This window comes from Neofelis nebulosa, chromosome 10 (assembly GCF_028018385.1).
Source record: "Neofelis nebulosa isolate mNeoNeb1 chromosome 10, mNeoNeb1.pri, whole genome shotgun sequence".
NCBI classification, from domain to species: Eukaryota; Metazoa; Chordata; class Mammalia; order Carnivora; family Felidae; genus Neofelis; species Neofelis nebulosa.
In genome coordinates this window covers 113,791,926-113,814,568 of record NC_080791.1, presented here as the reverse complement: position 1 = coordinate 113,814,568, position 22,643 = coordinate 113,791,926, and the positions used below count along the sequence as shown (strand labels likewise).

The window sequence follows — 22,643 nt, the reverse complement described above, 5'->3', positions numbered from 1 at the left end:
TAACACTGGTCTAGAGTCACCCTCTCAGCGATCTTTCCAAACAAAGACACCTCTGACAGCACTCCACAACCCCCCCCCCCCCCCCATCATGGGACAAGGGCTTGGCTGCCTGGAATCCTGTTCCAAGGTCTTCAGGCCCCGCAGGCTGACTCTCGTCACCCACCCAGGGTCCCGACCCTTGGAGCTCTTGGCATCGCCATCTCTGGTGCACCACTTCCTCCAGGGAGCCTCCGTGGATTGTCCCAAGCGCCTGAGGGAAGACAAAGCGGAGGAGGTTCTTCCCGGGGCGCCGCTGGCCACAAACCCCGTCTTCCCTCGCGGCCCCTCCCGGGCTCAGGCTCGCGGGTTGGTTGCACGCGGGTCTGACCCCGCCCCCGCCCCCGCCCCCGCCGGCCGAGCGCCTGCTCCAGGGGGGAGGGGCTGCGCGCTCGGGCGGCGGGAGGCGGGGCCTTGTGGGCGGGGCCTTGTGGGCGGGGCCTGGGCGCCCTATAACAGGCGGCGCGGGGCGCGCGCCCGGCCAGAGAACGAGCGCGCAGCGGCGACAGTCACCCCAGTTGCCCCGGCCCGGCCTCCCGCTCCCCGCGCCCCGAGTCTCCGCGCCCCACCCCCCGCCCTCGCCGCGTTCCGCGCCCCGGCCCCGGCCCCGGGCCCGCGCCCCGGCCCCGCCGCCCGCTAGGCCCCGCGCCCCGCGCCCCGGACCGGCCCGTAGGCCGCCCGCCGCCCGCGCCGCCATGGGGGTGGAGGGCTGCACCAAGTGCATCAAGTACCTGCTCTTCGTCTTCAATTTCGTCTTCTGGGTAAGCCCCGACCGGGGGTGGGGCGGGAGGGCGACGGGGGCCCCCCGAGCCCCGGCAGGCCGCGCGCCGCGCTAGGCCCCGCACAGGGGGCGCAGCCAGGACGCCAAGTTGCGGGGCCACCTGTGGGCGCCGTCCGCGGGGGGGGGGGGGTCCTGGGCGGGCACGCGAGGAGGTGAGGGTCGTCCTGGCGATGGCGACGCTGGGGGCTGCGAGCCGGGTCTCGGGGCTTCTGCGCGGCCGGGCCCAGGGCCCCCGCGGTCGGGCCGGGGCGTTCGGGGGCTTCGGGTTTGTGCCCGCTGGGTGATGGCGGTCGGTGCGGTGGGTGCGGGCTCCGAGCCGCCGGCCGCGGAGTCAGGGACCACCCGGCTTCGCGGGGACCGAGGGGGCTCGGGGGCGGGGTTCCGGGCGCCCCGCCCCCATGAGCTCATCGGGGCCACCGCCCCTGAATGGGCGGCCGGGGGTGGGGGGGGGTGGGAGTGGGGGGGGGGGCGGGTGCGCATTTGGTCCGAGTGTCGGGAACCGTCCACTCCACTCCACTCCTGGCCCAGGCCGGCTCCCACCCCGGTCAGCTGCCGCCGCCCCGGGGACCGCCGTGAGGGGTCCGGGCCGCGGCGGAGCTCACACAGGAAGCGCCTCAGTACAGTGTGGCCCGCGTGCTGGGCGCCCGCACCGCGGTGGCCACGCTTTGTGGGGCTGACGCCCCTGCACCCCTCACCCAGACCGAGACTGCAGCCCGGCCTCGCCCGGGAGGCTGTGGAAGCTCGGACGGGAGTGGGGCTGCGGCGGCCGTTCGGAGTTGGCACAGGACAGGCGGCCCTGAGGACCCGAGCCTCTCTGGGCACGCGGCCTGGGTCTGGGTGGATGCCCAGGTCTGGGCTGAGGTCTGGGTTTGGACATCCCCCTTTGGAAAGAGGTGCTCCCAGGATGGTCATCTCTGGGTGCAGGAGGGTCTTGGGGGCTCCAGGCTGCTGACCTGCCAGTTGTGTTTTCCTGGCCTGGGTTAACCGCTGGTGTGTAACCGGTGGTGCTTTGGCACGTCTTTGCTTCCTGTCTGTGTCGGGGTTGGGGAGGGGCCCGAATGGGTGCAGGAACCCCTCTCAGGCCCTGCTCTGCCTCCCTGGGCAGTGATTGGGTACCCTCCTGGGCCCCTCCATCCTGCTGCGCCACCACAGGCCGCTCACCCTTTCTCAGGAGGGACCCTGACAACATCTGGTGGACAGTGTATTTCTCCAGTAGACACTGGGGGGGTGAACTTTTAAAGTGGCCCCCTGAGCAAGTGTGTGGGACTGGGGACATCTGTTTTGCATCTGGACAGCCGAGGATCCCAGAGTGAATCTCGGGGCAATGAGGTATTTGGGGTGGCGAGGACAGAGACTGGAGTGAGCTCTGGCTGGGGGTGGAGTGGGGGTGTCACATCCCACCTGGCTGGGGAGGCACAGGTGGGGGGGTGCCGCTGTGGCCATCGGCCTCTGCCCGGGGAGTGGGGGACAGTGGGGCTGTCAGGATAGGCCAGGCGTGGCCTGAGCAGCCACTGGGGCCTTCACTCAAGGGGTGTTGTCAGTGTCAACGTTAGCGTTTGCCTGCTGTGGCCTGGGCATGTAGGGGGCCAGGGGCACATCCAGATGCCCCTCTGCTGGCCCTTAGGCCCATCCCCTGCGAGCAGAGCCTGGGTGTGGGGTCAGGGCCTTGACCAGGAGGTGGAGGGTAGGCGGACGTAGACAATGTGGCTTGGAGTAGAGTCTTGTCCTCAGGCTGAGTGTCTTTGCTGGGTAAGTCCCTCCCCGCCGCCCAGCCTGGCAGGTCTCCAGGGCAGCCCCCACTCACCCCCCAGCTCTACTTGGGTGAGCCTGGTATTTCCCCAGGCAGCTGGGGTGGAGGCCTCACATGTCCCCAGGGGCTGCTCTGTATTGAGGCTTGAAGAGATGTTTGAGGCCTCTCCCCTCAGCAGCCACCCCGCTGAGCACTGAGAACTATGTTCCACGGTCCACGGTCACCGTGGCCCCACCCACCCCTGCGGTGGGGGCATGCAGAGCTGAGCAAGGCGGGGCTGGGGGGCACCACTCTGGCAGAGCCCCTCTCAGCGTGGGCGTCCTGCCTCTCCTGGCTGAGAGCACGGAGCCGTGGGGGTGGGTCTGGATGCTGGAGCCCCTCCCCACTGTTCCGGGCCTGGGCCTTGGCTTCCTGCCCTCTAAGGTGGAGGTCCACATCCTATCTCCCGGGGTTGGCGGATTACTAACACTCCAGTGTTCGGAACTCAGGAAATGGTTGTAGAGCGTGGATGGCCGGCAGGAAGACTGCTCTCCTGGCCCATGTGGGCAGTGCCTTGGGGAAGGGGCTTGGGGGATCCCAGAGGATGTCGGGTGAGCCCAGCCTGACTCTCACTCACTGGGCAGCCTGGCCACGGTACAGGAGCCGGTGCAGACGGGGAGCTGGGAGGAGGCTTTGACAGTGGGTGTCTGGACCAGGTGCTTTTAAAAGTTCCATTTCAGAGAGTGAGGAGGCTCCCACGATGGGGGGCGGAGGGGGGGGCTGGCTCCTCTGGGAAGGGGCGCCATCACCCTGCACACTCACACAGGCACGTCTCCTCCTTGTGTCAGACTTCGGGGCCCCAGGCAGCGTGCACTCCGTAGGCCTGCCCACCGCCCGCTGGGGGCTCCCTGGCCGGGCGGGCATCGGGCGGTGAGGCAGGGACGGAGTGGGGGCCAGGCTGGGGCCAAGCCTTCGAGACTGTGCCGGTGGTGCAGACACCCTGCCCGGCAGCGTGGAGATCCTCCCGGTGGGGCGGGACCCGGAGCTTCCCGGCAGAGGCGGCAGGTCCTTGGGACTCCTGCCGCTGGGGCATTTCAGGAAGGGCAGAGGCTCCCCTCCCCGGGACCCGGGGCAGGTGACTGACTGGCACGTGTAAGGCCGCTCGCCTTCCTCGTCTGTGAAGTGGGTACGATCGCAGCCCTCTCCTTAGAGGCTGGCCGGGGAGAGTGCCGCGTGCCCCGCCCGGGCCTGGCTGCTCTTCCGACCTAATGCCTTCCGTGGCCGCCTTCCCGAGGCAGGGCAGCCAGGCCCGGCTGGGAACAGGGCTGATTAGAAGCCTCGCTAACTGGCATTTCATTCTCGCTTCCAGACAGCACATGACTGTCTGTCACTTAGCGGTTCTGTCGCCTTCCTTCCGGGAGAGGGGATGTGACCCTGGCGGGCTCTGGGTGGGGGTGGGGATTTCCTGTGCCCCGTTTCGGGGGGTGGGCCAGTGGACGGAGTGAGTGGCACAGCTTTGGGGGAAACAGCCGTTGGGCTGAGACAAGAAAAGGAAGTCTGTGGTCTGTCCTTGGAACAAACTGCCCCCCGCCTCCCAAGGATGTCTAGGCGGTGAGAGGCCTGGGACCCTGGCTGGTTCTGCTCTGGGGCTGGTGCGGTGCCCTTCCTGTAGGGTTCCCACCCCACCCGCAGCTCAGGTCTGTCCCCAGGAGTTGAATTCACCCCCAATCCCTAGCTCACTCTGCTTCAAAGTCCGGACAGGGAGACGGGCCCCAAAAGCCCCCTCTCCCAAAGAATCTACCCCGTGCCTTCATATCAGTGCCTGAAACCCCGTGAGGGGAAGAACCTGGGGCAGAAAATCAATAAGGCAGAGTCCAGGCACCCGTGGGAGGGGCAGATGGTCACCTTTGCACTGGCCCAACGTTTTGGGTTGGGGATGGAGAAGCACAGGGGCTCTCCCTCTGGCCCTGGCACCCCAGGACCCAGGCCAGGGCACACGGCAAGGGCCGGGTGGTTTTCAGCCCTGGGTCTGCCCTGTGGCCAGCATGTCTCGTCCTTAACCGAGAACCAGGCTCACCTGGAATTGGCCCACAGGACCCTTTTCCTGGCTGTTTTCCACCTGTCTGGCAGAATGTGGTTTGACCCAGCGTGCTTCCAGAAAGCCCTAGACTTCTCAGTGCCCCCCTGCCCCCAAAGTACACATCATTTGTACTTTGGGGCCTGGCCTAAGCCCATCCTGATGGCAAAGCAGGTGCTAATTCACACAAGACCACTTGGGGGCTTTCCAGGTGGACCCCCAGATGCTAGGGGAGTCCCCATGGGCCAGCCGAGCCATTTCCCTTCCTAAGCTAGCTGCCAGGGACGGGGTAGCCACCACCCCCCTTCCCGGCCCCCCCCCCCCCCCCCCCCGGGCATGAGGCCTGGCCAGAGTGAGGGGCTTGGGAGGCAGGTTGGGCTGGGGGTCAGGTTGGGCCTGTAAGTTCCTCCAGTCAGTGGCAAGGGTGCTCTGGGCAGGAGACCAGAGGCCAGCAGCTCAGCCAGGGCCTGGGGGTTCATGCCTCTTTGTCCCCTTCTTCTGACTTTGGAGGGTTAATCTCCCTCGCCTGCCTCCGATGAGTGGGTAACACGGTCATTGTCAAGAAGGTAAAAGACAGGAAGCCAGGGCCGTCTGCCCTGCAGAGTTGGTGAGTGGGTGACCCACCCTGGCGTCCGTGTCACACAGGAATCGTCTGTCCCAGCTGTCCCACACCCAGCTTGGCCTGGGTCATAGATGCCCTCGGGAGATGTCTAGCAGCTCCCTGTCACCTGTCTTACCTGTGCCATCACAGGTGTATGTCGAGGCTGGTTTTGCACTGCCGCTGACAGCCAACTCCTGACCGAGGACGTGGACACTCAGGCTGAGACCCAGGGCCGAGAGGCACCCTGTTGCGGCTGGGGGAGCAGGAGTGGGGACTACCTGCCTCCCTGGGTCTCCAGTCCTGGGGGCCGGGAGGCCTGGCCCCCGGAGCTCAGGGCCTTTGGTCTTGGGTGGGGGCCTCCGAGAGGCAGTGGGTTTGGTAGTCACCGAGTGTGGTCCCACCCAGAGCTCACGGGGAGCTCACCCTCTCCCATGGCTGTGGCTCTGCTTGGCCGAAGGCCCACACTGCTCCCTCTGGATGGGCAGTCTTTCACTGTGTCCCCGAGATGATAAGAGCTCCGGCCCATGTGAGGTGGCCCTCCCCTGGGCCAGCTGGGCACAGGGCTGGACGTCTCCTTTGCCTGCAGCCGGGGCCCAGCTGTTGTCAGGCCCACCGAGGAGGCCCTTGCCCCGCTGTGCCTCACAGCCTGGCGTGGCTCCAGGGCTGGGGCTCCCCTGGGGCGGGGACAAGGACATCCTGACCTACTCTCTGGTCCCCTGCCCAAGCCCGCCCACCTCCCATCTCCCTCCCCGGGAGGAGGGCCAGCCCGCCTCTGCAGCCCGTCTTCTCTGGCGGGTCACCGGGACGTCTGTGCCCACATGCCCTCCCTGCAGCGGGCGGGTTTGGGGCAGGGGAGCAGCCCACTTCCTGGTTTCACTACGCGGGGATTGGGTGGTGGGGTCGGGGTCTGGCCCAGAAGTGGCTCTCCAGTGTGGCCCTAGAGGTGGTAGGGTGGGCTGGGAAGTCCCAGCTGAACGGGCCCTTGAGGGCCTGTGTCATGACCCCCTTCTCACCTGCTTTTAGGCGCCGGGCCAGGCGGCTTCCTGAGGTTCAGGGGCCTCGAGAGACACTTCTGCCTCCTGGCCAAGGTGAGGGTCTCTGCTCCTGGTTCCACTTCCTTCCTGCCTTGAGCTGCTCTCAGAGGCTGGGGTGGGGTCCCCCCCAGGAAGGCCTGAGGTGGGTCTAGGGAAGAGTCTGGGCCTGTCCCCTCATGGTGGGTGGACAGTGAGGGCCAGCCTGCAGGAACCCAGGACCTGCACCCAGCCTGTAAGATGGCAACAGGACTTCCCCCTTCCCTACTCACCCTGTGGAGCCCAGCCTAAAAGTGTCTTTTTTTTTTTTTTTTTTTTAAGTCTGTTCGTTTATTTTGAGGGCGGGGGAGGGACAGAGGGAAAGGGAGAGAGAAAATCTCAAGCAGGCTCCACATTCAGCACAGAGCCCCATGCGGGGCGTGATCTTATGCACCTAGAGATCATGACCTGAGCCGAAATCAGGAGGCAGATGCCCAACCGACTGAGCCACCAGATGCCCCCGAAGCGTCTTTGCTGCGCAGCATTTCCTCCGACTTAACCTGGTGGCCCTGACGGCGTTTCTGGCCTGTGCTTCCCTCCTGGGGGGTCTCCAGCTCACCGCCAGCCGCCAAGCCGAGTGGGTGCTTCCCCATGCCTTTTCCCGCGAGCATGTCCCCTGGAGGCAGCGGGTCGGGGAGCAGAGCTGGCGCGGAGCCCGGCACCCTCCCTCTCGGTGGACCTGCCCCCCTGCCCCTGACACCCAGGCCCCGGGCAAGACCAGCACCGCCTGGAGGGTGTCAGTGACGCACCAGTTGTCCTTGTTGCCCATGGAGCGCGTGGGTGGGACGGGGGTGACCGCTCAGCTGCGGGCCCGGGGTGCGGCTGCCCCAGGCCTGTCCGGGCAGCACCCGCTCCCTCTTGCTCCCTTTTAGCCGCTTCTTGGAAACGGCCGGCAGGCTGGGCAGGATCCCAGCACACTTGGCTGTCCCCTCCTGTTTCAGCTGAGGCTGATACTTATTAATTCTCAGAAGGGAAGAAGAAAGAAACAGAAACAGAACCTTTCATAGGGTCCTAAAGTGGCCGTGCTGTCTCCACTGTGGGACCCGCCCCTGTGACCAAACTGGCAGTCTCCTTCCTGAGTGCTGTGCCCTGGCCCGCCGTGTGGGAGCCTTTGGGGGGCAGAAGCCTGTTGGGGGGCAGGGGTGGGGTGCAGGAGGCTGTTGGGGGGCAGGAAGCTGTTGGGGGGCAGGGGTAGGGGGCAGGAGCCTCTTGGGGGGTAGGAGGCTGTCGGGGGACAGGGGTAGGGGGCAGGAACCTTTCGGGGGCAGGAGCCTGCGGGGGGGGGGGGGTAGGGGCAGGAGTCTGCTGGGGGAGGCAGGAGGCTATCGGGGCAGAAGCCCTGTCGGGGGGGCAGGAGGCTGTCGGGGGGCATGGACTGGGGCCAGCCGTGCTTCCGGCAGGTGAGGGGGTCCTGTTGGGTGGGGATGATGAAGCGTGTCCGGCCCTACCGCTGATACACCTGCCGCGATGACGATGGCCGCTGGCGCGTGTCGTGAGCCAGTGTTTTCCAGGGGCGGCGTGGGAAGTGCTCTGTGACATGAGCTTACGTACCTTTATATCCTTGTCTTACGAGGGAGGGTGTGGAGGAGCAGAGTCACGGAGGTGAGCCTGAGGTGAGCGCAGGGCACCCCTGGCTGCCCGCTCTGGGCCCCACCCACTGCCGTCACTCCTGGGGTCCCTTAATGCTGGACGTCCGGGCCCCACAGTTCTGCGGTCCCTTCTTTGGCCCTAAGACCTTGGTTCTGTGGCAGAACTTCAGCACAACCTCTCCAGGCGCTTGCCACGGGCCACAGGCACCCTGGCGAGCCCAGAGTGTCGGCCTCCTCACCTTGAGGCCCGGTGGGACCCGGAAGAAACATTCACCCCCAAAGACCTTGCTGAGAAGTTCGTGGTCAGGGCTGACTGGGCAGCTGGGGGTTGAGCACAGCTGTGTCGGACGTGGAGCACCCGGCACGTGGGGGAAGCGCACACCTTGCTTGCTCAGTGCTGACCCAGGTGGACCCCTGGGGGCTTGTCACCGCGTGGAGATAAGGTGGAGATAAGGGACGTGGCCACCAGCCCCAGCGGCGTCCCGGGGCCTCGGGGCCCCTCCCCCATCCCGGGGCGACCAGGGGCCTGTTTTCTGCCGCTGCACGTGATTTGCATGGCTTATACTTTATTTAGAAGCTGCTCTCCACTTGGTCTGCCTTCTGTCGCTCAGCACAGTCCTCGAGCCTGCGGGCTGTCGTGCAAGGGACACACTTCCTACTGTCGGTGGCTTCGCCGTGTGGCTGGGCCACTTGGTTTCCGTTCAGACTGTCGGTTCTCCAGTTGAAGGAGAGGTCTGGGGCTGGGAACAGCGGGGCCCACGTCATGGTGGGGGCGCTCTCGTTCACGTCCCTGGGGGGACACCTGCGTCTCGCCACGTGGTGGGTGTGTGCTGGGCCCGGTGGAGGACTGCCTTTTTCTGCCAGCACATGGACTTCCCTTCCCTGCCGGGGGCTCTTTCCGATCCCACCCACCACTCCCCCTGTACAGATGAGGTGACCTAAGGTGAGCATCTGCCCCCCCCACCCCCGCTGCCTGGGCCTCGTCATCTGGGAGCTGGGAATGGTCCTCACCACTGCGTTCACCTGGCTCTGCCCGGTACGTCTGTGCAGGGCCTGGAGTGATGGGGTCCTGGCAGGGAGGGGACACTTCAGCACCAGGCGGGACCAGCTTCCGTGGGCCTGTGGTCCCGCCTGTAGTGTCTGGGGGGCGGGCTCAGCATTTCTGTTAGGACCATGTGCCCCAAGACAGGCTTGTCTCCTCCGTCCCTGGGGGGCACTGTGCTCCACACCCCGCCCCCCTCCACTGATGGGGACAGGGAGGCCAAGCTGCAGCTTGTGGCCAGGCCTCTGCGACTACAGAGGGACTACAGAGGGAGGCCCAGGACAGGGGCTTCCCCTGCCCCTCCCCCTCTGCCCTGGAACATCTCACAAAGCAGGCTCTGGACCACAGTTTCGAAACAGAACAAGTGACTGTTTCAAGCCAGAGTTGCCACGGCAACCCTCAGCCTCGACACCGCCTCCCTTGGAGCCGCAGATGGCCGCCACCTCGGGAGAAGCCGAGGACTCTGGGGCCCCTGCCCTGCCCACCCCCCCCCCCCCCTCAGCCGTCCCCTGGGTCCTCTGGCCCTCTCGCGGCTACGACAGGCGCCACAGAGAGGCACAGGATGCTGGGAGCCCGCGGCCCTGTCCTTTGAGGGCCACGCAGTGCCCGGAGTGCCACGGGAGGGGACCTTGGCCAGCAGGTGCACTGTAGGCCCTCGGCGCTCCCGCGCTGGCCGGAGGATGGGAAGGGCTTACCGTGCCTCCGTCTGCCCCTCCCCCACCAGACCTGGGACTCCAGAAGTGAGCTGAGAAAGCGAAACCCAGGCTAGCGGGGCGGCAGACCGGGTGCTCTGAGGGACGTGCCGGGCAGCCTCGCCCGCCGCTGATGTGCCAGCGGTCCCACCGGCCTTACCGTTAGCTGAGCCGAGTGTAGCAGGGTCTGGGAGCTGCTGGGGCTTTCCACGGGGCACCGTGCAGTGCTGGGGCTCCCCGCCATACCCTCCGCCGTCTCGGGGGTCTGCTCCCCGGCCAGGGCCCCGGGGCAGGTGCTGGGCTGGCCGGGGGGGGGGTTTCCTTGGGGTCTGCTTTCCAGTTTCTCTTCCCCATAGGACCTGCAGCTCTGGGTCTGTGTGTGAGGGTCAGCGTCTCGTGCTGCTGTGGGAAGACCCCGGCTGCCAGCACACGCATGGTGGCAAGAGGGAGAGCCAGAGGCTGGCGGCTGCATAGCCAGGCCTCCCGACTGGAGCCGAAGTTTGTAGCTCTGGGAGCACGTGCCACCTTGGTGGGGCACCCAGGGCTGGGACGGCCCCGGGGGAGAGGCTGGGGCACTGAGGGCAGCCCGGCCGCTGGCCCGGGGTCGGTCGGATGCTCGTGTGGAGGCTGGGCCGGCACGGTCCGGGCTCCTCTTCGGGGGGCCCGCCCCCACCCTCCACGGATGGCCCTGCGCCGGCAGGACAGTGAGTCCGGTGAGGGCCTCCCTGGGCCGGGAGCCCCTGTCCTCATGCCAGGCTCTGAGCAGAACCCCCGTCCTGCCCCAGCTGCTCAGGCAGCCCCTCCTCTGGCCTGAGAGCACAGCGGGCTTCCTTCTTCCTGCGGTAGCTTCCCTTCCCGGGGCCGCAGCGGCAGGGATTTCTCCCACAAACAGCCCGGCCCCCCGGCCTTGCGGCTTCCGGGATGCCACCAGCCTCAGCTGCCTCCCTCCTCTGCCCTTCCCTCCGTGGGTCCCGCCGGGACCCTGGTGGCATCAGACCCACCGCTCTATGTCTCTTGGCAGCAGCAAACACCTGGGGTCCTCTCCGCGGGGTTCCCGGATGAGCCGAGGGCTGTTGGAGCCACCCCCACGGAGGAGGGCCCAGCGGTCCCTGGGCTGCTCCGGTCTGGTGTGGACTCTGGCCAGATTTAGCAAATAAAAATACAGGAAGTCCAGTTAGGTTCACGCTTCAGACAAAAAACGAACACTGTTTTGACATGAGCATGCCCCATCCGATATCGGGGACCTGGTCTTCGGTATCCGGGCCTCCCCGGGGCCTCTCAGATCCCGGGTCAGCAAAGCAGACGCGTGGAGCCGGGAGGCTGCCCAGACCCCGGCAGTGTCTGTGAGTGCCACCTGGAGCGCGAGCCCTCGGACCGCTGACCCGGTGGCCGTGGGGGTCCAGCACCTGCCGCCCCCTGGATGTTCGGTGTGGCGCGGTTCACACTCACCCCTGCACCGCTCTGGGCGAGTAACCCCGTACCCGTTCTTTCTCCAGTTGGCCGGAGGCGTGATCCTGGGTGTGGCCCTGTGGCTCCGCCATGACCCACAGACCACCAACCTTCTCTACCTGGAGCTGGGAGACAGGCCTGCGCCCAACACCTTCTACGTAGGTGAGTGCACTCAGTCCGGGTCCGGGGCCCGGCTGGCTCTGGGCTGGGGGACCAGGAAGGACCCATCTAGGCCTCGGATCAGGACTGCTGCAGACAGACAGTCAGGACGGGCTTCCAGGGGGAGGAGGAGGCAAGGCCTGGGCCGACTCAGTGGGGCTTGCTCTGTGCTAGGCTGCTAGGCAGGTGGAGGCCAGCCAGGAAGGGCTTTTTGGGCAAGAGAGTGAGCTGGAGACAGAAAGTGGGTGGGGTCACCTCAGCCTGGGGACCTTCGGGGCCTGGGGTCAGAGGTGGTCGATGCCTGGGTGCCTGGGACAGGAGCCAGGCTCCCGGACAAAGCTGGAACTTCAAGGGGGGGGTGGGTTGTTGGCATCCCACCAGATCACCGCCGGGGACCAAATCGGGGCAGGAGGCAGCTGGGTGGGGGCCGGGGAGCTGTGTCTCCTGGAGGGTATTTCGGGGGAGGCTCCCTGGGAAGGGCTGGGGCCGGATGCCTGGGCAGCGGGACTGGCAGCTGGAGCCCAGAGGAGGGGGTGGGGGGAGGAAGACTGGGGCCCCAGGGTGGGGCAGGGGCCAGTGTGACTCAGGCCGCCCCCCCTCCAGCCACACCTTGCTGCCTTATTAGGGTTCGGCACCAGCTGTGCCCCTTCGGGGTGTCTGTCCCTGAGGGATTGGGCCCCGCCCCCGCCCACCCTGTCCTGCAGAGTTGCACTCCTTAGGTTGGTCCCCAGCCAGTGGGAGGCAGGGCCTGGCCCTCGTGTTTGTGGAGATGTTTCTGTCCTTTAAAGGAACGGCCTGGCCTGGCCCTGGCAGCTGGGCAGGAAGTGTGTGTGTGTGCCCTAGGGTTTGGGGCTCCATGTAGGGGTCAGCGGCCACCCCTCTGGCCTGGTGTCCTGGGTGCCGCCTGGAAAGGGTCTGGGCCCCTCCCACACGCTTGGGATACATGCTTGGTTGCTGAAGCAGGGATGGCCCAGGGCACCCCGGGCCACAAAGAGGATCCTCTCTGAGCTGCAAGGTTGAGAGGTCGGGTCCAGGAGCACCAATAGGGTGGCCCCTTTTTGCTCCCTGGAGATGGGAGCTTGTGACTCTGGCAGTGGTTTCCTGGGGCTGGCAGTCCCTGGGGCGTGGGGGAGGGGTCCTCCATCTCCACATTCCCAGGCTCCCCCCGGGGCTGTGCAGCCCCTCCCAGGTTTGAGTCTCCGATGGACAGGGTGCCTCTGCCTACCTGCTCCGAGGGTGCACACGAGGACTGTGACCCAGGGTCTGCCACAGGTGGTCCAGGCGCCCTCAGAAACAAAGCTGTCGGCTTTGCCCATGAGTCCAAGCGCAAGGAAGTATCCTCCAGACCCACGAGAGCCTTTTCTCTCCTGCGCGGCTCCTCGGCTCCTCTCGGGCCTCTCCCTCCCCTCCCCCAGAGGTCTGAGCCGGCAACAGCTGGGCGTGGCCTGGGGTGCTGGGGGTGTGGTGGGTGTGGGCAGGTGGCTCCGGAAGGGATCCCCCTCCTGAAGGAAGCCTCAGGGCACTCCTGCTCTCCCAAAGCCTCCCCCTCACTCCAGGCCAGGGCTGGGCAGGGGAGGGTTCAGGAAGCAGGGGGGCAGGGAGGGGAGGGTCTGCTGCAGCTCCAGGCCTCCTGCTCTGCAGGGCTGTGCCTGGGCTCCAGTGGGGAAGCGGTCCCACGGGAGAAGCTCGTAGACGGTCAAGTGGCCGTTTTCCCACCAGCCTGCTCCTCATAGGGGCGCCACATCGGGCTGTCACCCGGGGCCTGACCCTGGCTTGCAGAGAGGCCTCCAGCTTGGTGCTCCTGGCTCTGGGGGTGCCTGTCCTCGGAGGTAGCTCCAGCCCAGGGACCTGGGTTCCTGCGGTGCTCCCCTTCTGCCCTCCCCCACTCCACGGGCTGCCAGTCCCTGCCCATCAAGCCCATCAAGGACCAGCCTTCTGGAGCCTCCCACTGGCCCTGGTGTGGGCTGGGCCTGCCAGGGAGGCGGGGAAGCAGATGTGTCCCTGACAAGGGCTCTTTGTCCGATGTCGGCAAAGGGGGAGGTCAGCTGGGTTCGCTCAGCACCCTGGGCAGAGCCGCAGGGCCTGGTGGGTCCCTGACCTCACCTGCCAGAACCCGGCCCACAGGCTCCAGAGGAGGTGGGGCCTGGATGGGACCAGGGGTCAGGCGCCTGCTGCCGTTTGCCGAACCTCACACAGTGACCCGGGAATGGGAACTTGTGGGTCCTACGTGGCCTTGAGGATGGGGGTATCAGGGCCTGAGGGGAGGGAGACCCAGTTTGAGGGTGCTGCCCCCCCTGAGCCGGGAGCCCCCTAGGGCGGCCGTAGCAGGAGGCTTCTCTTCAGCCAGGTCCACGGAGTGCTGCCCAGAGGCTTTGGCTTTTCTGAGCCCAGTGGTTGAACCCCAGCTTCCTTCTCCCCCCCCGGCTGTCCAGACAGTGGAGCCCTGGGGGTCTTGGCTCTGCGGACCGGGGCCTGGGCTGCCCACAGTGTTGGCCGTGGTGGCCGGGGGACAGGCCCAGGCTTGCGAGGCGGCTATGGCTGGCACTCCCTGAGGGGCTCAGGGCCCTGTCTGGGTGGGTCACGGGCACCAAGAAGGGCAGCATGGCCAGGCCGGAGGCATTCCCAACTCTGTGGTGGCCCCTCCTGCCTCCCCAGGAGCATGTGCCCAGACCGGTGGGCACCCCGGGCAGAACTGTCCCTGCCACCACATGCCATCCTCAGTGGGGCAGGGCACCTCGGCCGCCAGGCCACCTTGTCCAGCAGGCTGAGAGGCTGAGCCGAGCCCACCCCTCGAGCCCAAGGAGCCACACAGAGCCACGGGATCTGACCTCTGCCCAGGAGCAGTGGGCATGCCCTGCTGCTGGCAGAAGGGCCCCTGCAGCTGCCTCCCTCTTCCCACCCCTCAGGGCCCTGTGCACCGAGAGGGGTGGTGCTCTGTGCCCCGCCTCCCTGAGTCCCAGAAGCTTAGGAGGAGCCAGAGTGGGTGCAGGTTGTACGAGGGCCTCCCCTCCTGGGGCCCGTGGGTACAGATCTGATGGCTGAGCTCTCTGCGCACCGAGCACATGCCGGGCAGTGCCGGCCTGGGCCTCACCGGCCTTGCTCCCAGGTCGTGGACGAGGAGGCCCGTGCGGGAGAGGCGCCCTCGTGGCTGGCCGGGCTGCAGGGCCCTCTCTGCTCCTCCCTGGGGCACTGGGAGTCCTTTGTCTTCCGGCGGGGGGGGGGCCCGAGTCCTGGGCAGGGGCCGTGCGCACATGGCTGGGGAGGTCCGGGGCGGCAGGCTCTCGGGAAGCGGTGGCCTACGGGACGTGGCACACTGAGGGCATCTGTTGCTCCCCCACAAAGGCATCTACATCCTCATTGCCGTGGGCGCCGTGATGATGTTCGTCGGGTTTCTGGGCTGCTACGGGGCCATCCAGGAGTCCCAGTGCCTGCTGGGGACGGTAAGGTCCCAGGCGGGGCGAGGGGTGGGGCACGGCTCCGGCTCCGCTGGAGGCAGCACGCGTTCACCTCTGGCGGGACCCCCTTGCCCTCTTGGAGGTGGGCTCTCTCCGTGGCCTGGGGACCCCTCCCTTTGGTTGCCTTGCTTGGTGCTGAAACCCCTCCGTGCTCGGTTGCCGTCCCGCCTGGTCCCTAACTCACGGTTCCACAGTTGCTTTTCTTGTTTTTAAAGAAAAGTCACAGAAACGATAGGGAGCGAGGCCCGGGCCCACGGCCGGCCTTGGTGGGGAAGCTAAGGCCAGCCAATCCGGGAGGCACGGGTAGCGGGCGCCGTAGCATCACCCCCTTCCTGTGGGGAGAGGGAGCAGCGGGGTGCGCAGGGGACACGGGGCCCGCGGCTATGCCAGCCCCTCCAGCTGCCCCGCCACGCAGAGCCCACCCCGCGGGGATGGCGATAGGGTCGGCACACGCTTCTCGACTCCACGCGGCCGGTGCCACCGAACACCCCACGCACACCTGTGCGTCACTTGGGTGCCTGTCGTCTGCGGACGGTGAGCCCCAAGCTGCCCCGTGCCTGCTCTAATCCCCCGTTTCTCTGCCCTCCTCGGGTCCTGCACTCCATCCTCAGTTCTTCACCTGCCTCGTCATCCTCTTTGCCTGTGAAGTAGCTGCTGGCATCTGGGGTTTTGTCAACAAAGACCAGGTGAGCCTAGGGCCGGGAGGGTGGAGGAGGGCCCTGCCGCTCAGCCCGACGGGCCTGACCTTGGATGGCAGGTGCTGTTGGGGCGCCCCCTGATGAAAGGCCACGGAGGGCTTTCTGGAGGAGGTGGCATGGGGGCCAAGTAGAAGGCAGGTCCCCCTGTCTCCCAGCACCCAGGGCGGGGTGGGGGAGGCATCCAGATCTGTCCTGGAAGCAGTATCTTCCCAGAAGAGCCAGGCGAATGCTTGCCGCCCGCACCACCGCGGGGGGTGGTCCCTGCCGTGGGTGTGACCTCACCCCTCCCCCACACCCCTCCCCCAGATCGCCAAGGATGTGAAGCAGTTCTACGACCAGGCTTTGCAGCAGGCCGTGGTAGACGACGACGCCAACAATGCCAAGGCCGTGGTGAAGACCTTCCATGAGACGGTGCGGGAGGGGGCGCCGGGGGACCGGGGAGGCTGGGGGTTCGGGGCGTTGGCCTCTTGGGGGTGGCCCCAGCACGTTCCTCAGGAACAGGAGGGGCGTGGGGGACCTGGCAGCCCTGCCCCTGGAGGGTCCGGGAGCCCCCCCCCGGAGGGGATTCTCCGGGACCTGCGCATCCCCGGTGTGAACCAGATGGGCCAGTCGGGCTGCGGTGCCGGGGTCTCTGAGCAGCGCAGCTGAGAGGGAGGAAGGGAAGGGGAGGGGCCCCTGAGCTCCGTGCTCCCCCTGGAGTGGACCATCCAAGCCCCCCCACCCTGGGCCGGGCTGGGGCAGCGGCTGGGGCTTCGGCAGCCCGTGGGGTCACCTGGGCCATCTCCCTGCGGATCCTCTCTGCACGAGGGCCCGGGGCTGAGCACGGGTGCCCTCGCTCTCTGCAGCTCAACTGCTGTGGCTCCAGCACACTCTCCGCGCTGACCACCTCCATTCTCAAGAACAACCTGTGCCCTTCAGGCAGCACCGTCATCAGCAACTTCTTCAAGGTACGCGCTGGCGGGCCGGGCCGCCGGGCTTGCTCCCCGACTCGGCCGCCGCCACCCCTGGGCAGGGCTCGGGTGGGGGGGGTGGGGGGGGTGGGGAGGGCCGCCTGGCTGCTCCGCTGGCACCGGCAGGGATGCCAAGCTGGGTGGTGCTGTGGCCAGTGGGGGTGCTCTGCTGAGGGGCTGGGCTGAGGCCGAGGTTTCGCTGACAGCCCCCGGGGGAGGCGGGTCTCTGCCCCCGGAGAGTGGGTGTGGACGGCGCCCTGACCTCCCAGATCAGGGCCCTCCTCGTGGCGCCTAGCGACCTGAGTGGAAGACAGCACGCACAGCACGTTCCGTCTCCACGTCCATTTTAAAACGGGTGTGGTAGGGGCGCCCGGGTGGCTCAGTCGGTCGACCGTCCGACTTCAGCTCCGGCCATGATGTCACAGTCCGTGAGTTCGAGCCCCGCGTCGGGCTCTGTGCCGACAGCTCGGAGCCCGGGGCCCGCTTCGGATTCGGTGTCTCCCTCGCTCTCTGCCCCTCCCCTGCGCACGCCCTGTGTCTCTCTGTCTCTCAAAAAATAAACATTAAAAAATTTAAAACTGAATAAACAAAACGGATGCAAGACAACCTGGCAGAGACTGGGCCCCAGTCACACCTCTCCCGAGGGGTGGAACCCCTCCGTGCTCTTTCCGTAATGGTCTCGTGCTGCCATACCGTGGGGGCCTGGGGACCTACGCCCCTGACCGGCTGCGGGCTGTCACCCCACAGGAGGACTGCCACCAGAAGATCGATGACCTCTTCTCGGGAAAGCTGTATCTCATTGGCATCGCGGCCATCGTGGTTGCTGTGATCATGGTGAGCGCACGGGCCGGGCGTCTGACCGGGGTCCCCACTGGGTCTCCGGGTGCTCACTGTCCCGCCCGCCTCTGCCCGCAGATCTTCGAGATGATCCTGAGCATGGTGCTCTGCTGTGGCATCCGGAACAGCTCCGTGTACTGAGCGGCTCCAGCCGCTCCCGCTGCGGGGGGGCTGGTGGGAACCCTGCGGTGGCCCTGGAGTGACCGGACATCCCCGAGGGCCCCCCTGGAGGGGCCGCCACCGCCTGTGCATAGAACTTGTCCAGTAGTACCCTGCTACACTTCTCAGCCTTTTTACTCCTGAGGTTTTGCTTTGGTCCTGAAGTTCCCCGTTCCCTTTCGGGGCTGAAGTCACCCATAGACGGCATGTGAGTTGGGCCTTGGGGACTGCAAGGCAAGGGCCCCTCTGCTTCTGCAGCTGCTTAGGGAGGGGCTCTGCCCGCTCAGCCAGGCTTCTCCTGGGGGCCACGTGGCCCACCCACCTGCCCCGTGGGCTGCACGGCTCATGCCTTTTTTTAACCCTCTTTCCTCTCCTGCCACTTGTCTAGAGCCGGGTCTACAAGCAGCCTTACGCCTTCAGTGCACCTCTCCTTTCTAACTTGTCACCTTCAACTGTAATTACATCTTGAAAGTCACTCAATAAAGAAGGAAAAACCGGGCATGCTAACAAACTGGCCCCTTCCTGTGCCTGCAACATCCGAGACCCTGGGGGTGGCTGGAGGGGCCGAGGACCCTGGCGCTCGTGAGGCTCAGCGGACCTTGCTGGGCCCAGGGTGTGCTGCCAACCTGCTGGTGGGCGGTGATGGGACCCCCGGAGAGCACTCCCCACAGCAGGTGCCCCCTTGGTGGGCCCTGTGCCACCTTCAACAGCTTCCCCCCAACCTCCCTCCCCCACCTACTCCTGGTGTACCACCACCCAGAGCAAGCAGCTGAACAGGGCGGCCAGATAACGGGGTATAGGATGCGTTTGGGGTAGGGGGCTGCCACACTGCCCCTCCTCCTGGGAGATAGCTCTGTGGAGGACACGCATCTAAGGGTCTGTTCCTGGCCTGCCTAGCTGCTCCCTCGTAAGCATTCCCTGGAGAGGCAGGGGAGCTCCGGGCCTAAGCTGCATCTTGCAGGGGCTGGAGGGGAAGATCTCAGACACTGAATGAGGGCACCCACCCGACCCAGCGACGTGGACTGAGGCCCAGCTGCCGGTGGGGTCAGGCTGCTTCCCCCCCACTCAACACCCCGCCTGCCGGGTGAGGTCACCATGAGCTGAGCGCCGGCACCAGCCTGGTGTGTGCTAAACTGACCCCTTGGGGGCCACAAGGGTCTGGCTGGGATTCACGGTGAGGGCTCGGAGCCGCCTCCTTCGGGGGCCACCGGGTCCCAGTGGGTCAGGCCCCTCCTGTCACACCACTCTGCCTTGTGTGCCAGGGAGGGTCGCTGGGAGAACAGGGTGGCCCAAGGAGCCCCCTGCGCAGCACGGCCCCTGGGGCGTCCTGGCCCGGGGGGCTGGTGCGGTGCGTGCCGGGGGCCAGGACCGCCGCTCCTGAGGGGCTGCGGAGGGCGGCCCTGGGGACAAGAGGTCCCTGGGCTTCCCGCGACCCCACGACTGCAGCCCCGGGAGGGGCGGGGCCCGCGGAGAGCTCGCAGGGTGGGCCGGGCGCATGCGGCCAGCCAGGCCATCGCGGTGGGCAGGCGAGGCCAGGCCGCCACTCCCCCGCCCGCCTGGAGCTTGAGACCAGCGCCGGCCCGGCCCCAGCACCGCTCCCGGGACCCACGAGGGGCGCGGCCGCGGGCTTCCGGCCGGACCGGAAGTGCCCGGTAGCAGCGCCGTGCGCGATAACGTGATTCCGGCTTGAGGCGCCCTCTGTGCTCGCAGCTTCCGACAGGTGGCGCTGGGGCCCTGGGAACGCGCAGCTGGCCGTTAGCCCTCGAGCATTCTGGGAGTCACCGTGCCGCCTCTCCCTCCTCCCTCGTTTCCTTAATCAATTCCGGCTCTGCGCGAAGGAGCGCCGCCGTTTCCGGGGAGGGGTGGCAAAGGAGAAAAGCGAGGGCGCATGCGTAGGGACTCCACGGCCCGACAGGCCTCTGGAGTAGCGGTCCAACAGGCCTCGCGAGTAGCGGCCCAGGGCCTTGTGGGGGATGTAGTTCCCTAGCTGCGGACGCCGCGGCGCTGGGCCAGCGGAAGACTCGGTTTCCCAGAGAGCCGAGCGCGGCGCCAAATGGGGGCCACCAGGTGGCGGTGAGCCGGTAGGTTTGAGGCGAGGGAGGGTGGCGCTGACGGTCGGGTCTCTGGGAGACCGTCGTCCGCAGCCTACTGGCTCGACCCCGGAGACCCCAGTGTGCTCCGTGTCTCCCGTGCCACACGGCCTGGGCCCTGGGACCCGAGCCACGTGAGGCCCGGACGCTGGCCCGCCCAGGCCCCCGACACGGAGAGCCTGCTGGGCCCATAGAGCGGAGAAAGCCAAGGGTTTGCTTCCAAGGGGAGAGAGCGCGGCGAGGAAACCCTGGTCCCGCTCCCTGGGAGCTGGCCTGCCCAGACCCTGGCCCCTCGGAGGCCCCCGACCCCGCAGCCCCACGCCTTCCAGCCTGGACTCGGCTCTGCCTCCGCTGAGCTCACCAAGTCCGCAGAGAACTCCCGGGTCTCTGTCCCCGTCTCCCCCTGGAGTGCCCCGCCGGTCAGGCTACTTCTCTGGGTCGCGGTGGCGTCCCCGGCCGTGCGGACGACGGGAGAGCGAATTTGGGAAGCGGGAGTCTGGTGGGAACTCGAGCTTCGAGCTTCCCCTGCAGCAGTGTGTGCAGCTGGCAGGTGATCTCTCCCTGGCCGGCCCTGCCAGCTGTGAAACACGTCGGTGGCGTGTGTCCCGTGCTCCCTTTCTCTCCTGGAGTTGTTCTTTCACTTTGGGAGTCGTGCCCCAGAGCGATGGAGATCTCGTTCGTCTGTGTCTGATGTGGCGTGGGGCACTCGCGGCCACTCCGGGTCCACCTACCTGCCTGGTCTCTCGTGGGTGCACGACAGTGGGTCACCCTGGGCTACGGAGGCTTGGTGGGGAGGAGTCGGTGGATGGGTGGGTGAGGCTGGGCTGTCCTCTGAGCCTGGCCGTGCAAGCTGCTAGGTGCCCTGCTTGGCCGCGGAGGGAGTGCCGAGTGTGGGCAGCACTGCTCTGCCGGGGAGGGGGAGGTGTGTGGGGGCGGTTACCGGGGAAACGGTGCCGGAGGCTGCTGCTGCGGGGCTTGCCTCTGCCCAGCAAGGCTGCCCCTGGTGGTGATCCACACCCCAGCTCCCTGAGAGCTTGACCCGCAGGTGCCAAGGACCTGGCGCAGACCCCTGTGGAGCTCCCAGGGCATCTCCCAGCAATGGGGAGCAGACCCCCTTGCCCTGGACCAGGCGGGTGGCCCAGTCTTTGAGGACCGTGCCCCGTGCTGTGCCCTGCGGTTAGTAAGTGAGCCTGCTTGGTGAGAGCGGTCTCGTGAAGCAGAGGCTGTGTTTCCCCAGGTTCAGGCCCGGGTCTGCCTACCCACGCCCCCCTCCCCGGGCTTAGCTCCCAAGGACCTGCTCTCCGCCTGGCCTCTGTCAGGGCTTCGCAAACCTGGGACTGCCCCTTGGGGTTGTGGCACCACCTCTGCACCTTTGCCGTCTGATCTGATGGTTGGCCCTCCTCCCCCCACAGCCCACTACAGTGGAGCAGCTGAAAGGAGCCGGACTGAGGCCACCACGCCTGTGCCAGCAAGGGGCCTGTGCCAGCACTCCGGTGTCTGCACGGCGACCCTCAGACGGGGGAGGTGAGAGGAGGGCTTTCAGGGGGCGGGGGTCCTCGGTCCCTTCCTCTGGACGACAGCATTCCTAGCGCTGATCCTGCCGCCTGCCTAGGGACAGTGGGTCTACGGGGCGGACCTGTCCTAAACGCATGCGATCGTCAGAAACGAACTTGGGCTGTTTTGGTCTAGGTGTGGTGTGCCCTGGGACACATGGCTGAGGCAGGGGCAGGACAGCCCCGGGAGGCTGAGCAGGGCACAGAGTATGCCACCCTGCCTTCTGACACCGTGTCCCTCAGCGACTCGGACTCTGATTTCAGCTTGCCTGGCAGTGCTGAGATGGCGGGGGTGCTGCCCTGGGAGGCCCAGGGGGACTCAGACCCCGACGAGCCCGCTTTGCCTCCCAGGGGCCGCCCCTTGGCCTCGGCCTCGGCCTCGGCGCAGCCGTTCCACCTGAGGGACACGAGCTCCACCTTCTCCCGGCGCAGCCGCAACATCTTCGACTGTCTGGAGGGGGCAGCCGGGCGGCTTCTGCCCGCTGACAGTGGGGACTGCGCACGGCCACCGGCGCCCTCAAGCCAGCCTGTGGCGGAGGGCCCAGGCGGGGCCGGCCGGAGCCCTGCCCTCCCGAAGCGGCCCCCCGTCCCTGACTATGTGGCCCACCCCGAGCGCTGGACCAAGTACAGCCTGGAAAACGTGGCCGAGGCCAGCGAGCAGAGCAATCGGGCCGCGGCGCTGGCCTTCCTGGGCTCCAAGAGCCTGGCCGTCCCCGGTGACTACACGCCCTCTTTCAACCAGGACCCCTCCAGCTGCGGGGAGGGGAGAGTCGTCTTCACCAAACCGGCCCGGGCGGGCGAAGCCAGACCTGAGAGGAAGAGGGCCTTGAGGAAGGCAGGAGAGCCAGCCGGGGCTGCCCCTGGGAACCTGGGAGCGGCAGGGGGCGAGGGTCCGGTGGAGCTGGCCCACCTGGCGGGGCCTGGGAGCCCCGAGGCCGAGGAGTGGAGCAGCGCCCCCGGGGGCCTTCAGGAGGTGGGCTTGCTCCAGGGGGCTGCCCCCGCTGGGTCAGCAGCGGGGCCTCCAGTGGTGGAGACCGTTGGCTTCCATGGCAGCAGGAAGCGGAGCAGAGACCATTTCCGGAACAAGAACAGACCCGAGGCCCCGGGCGCTGAGGTCTGAGAGAAGAGCCTGCTCGGCTGATGTTCCCTGACCAGGCTGGCGGAGCGGGGCGGCCGGGGTCGCTGCCCCCCGCCCCCCTTGGGAAGGGGGCCTGCAGGCTGCTAGTAGGAGGGACCAGCATCCTGGGGCAGGGGGCGGGGGGGAGGCTCAGGGGAGTGGTCTCTGAAGCAGACAGCTTGCCTGCGGAGGGCAAAAGCCCTGGCCACCTTGTGGGGCAACAGTAAAGGTTGTGGGTATTCCTCAGACTCTGTATCTCTGTATAGACCCTCACCTTAGGGTCTCCTCTGCCGTCCGCCATGTACAGGCTCCCTGCCCCCTCACGTGAGCCCCCCCCCCCCCAACTCGGTGTCAAGGGGACACAGGATTTATAAATTGACGCTCGGTTCCGCAGCAGCACATCTGCCCCCTGAAGGTGTCAGGGAAGGCAGACAGGAGCAAGCACGTGCCCCCTGTGCCTGGTGTGGGGCTTAGTGGAGATCGGCCAGCCCGCCAGGCCCCCCAGAGGGGAAGGAAGGAAGCGGGGACCGACCCGAGCCGCTCACCGAAGCTGGGGGGA

General features: G+C 67.1%; 2 protein-coding genes across 3 annotated transcripts; both read left to right on the top strand.

Moving 5' to 3' along the window:
• Positions 1–624: 624 nt before the first annotated feature.
• Positions 625–17,835, top strand: CD81 (CD81 molecule). The gene is made up of 8 exons (XM_058690029.1): positions 625–797; positions 11,114–11,228; positions 14,568–14,665; positions 15,292–15,366; positions 15,685–15,789; positions 16,224–16,325; positions 17,076–17,162; positions 17,244–17,835. The coding sequence occupies exons 1-8, from the start codon at positions 732–734 to the stop codon at positions 17,304–17,306; spliced, it is 711 nt and encodes a 236-aa protein (XP_058546012.1). The 5' UTR covers positions 625–731; the 3' UTR covers positions 17,307–17,835.
• Positions 17,836–19,087: 1,252 nt separating this feature from the next.
• TSSC4 (tumor suppressing subtransferable candidate 4) lies at positions 19,088–22,332 on the top strand. 2 transcript variants are annotated; one of them, XM_058690027.1, is made up of 3 exons: positions 19,088–19,405; positions 20,827–20,938; positions 21,104–22,332. In XM_058690027.1, the coding sequence occupies exon 3, from the start codon at positions 21,125–21,127 to the stop codon at positions 22,085–22,087; it is 963 nt and encodes a 320-aa protein (XP_058546010.1). In that variant the 5' UTR covers positions 19,088–19,405; positions 20,827–20,938; positions 21,104–21,124; the 3' UTR covers positions 22,088–22,332. The 2 variants fall into 2 exon arrangements, with proteins under 2 accessions (XP_058546010.1, XP_058546011.1); XM_058690028.1 differs by lacking the exon at positions 19,088–19,405 and adding an exon at positions 19,985–20,159 and having other exon boundaries at positions 21,319–22,332.
• The last annotated feature ends 311 nt before the right edge of the window (positions 22,333–22,643 follow it).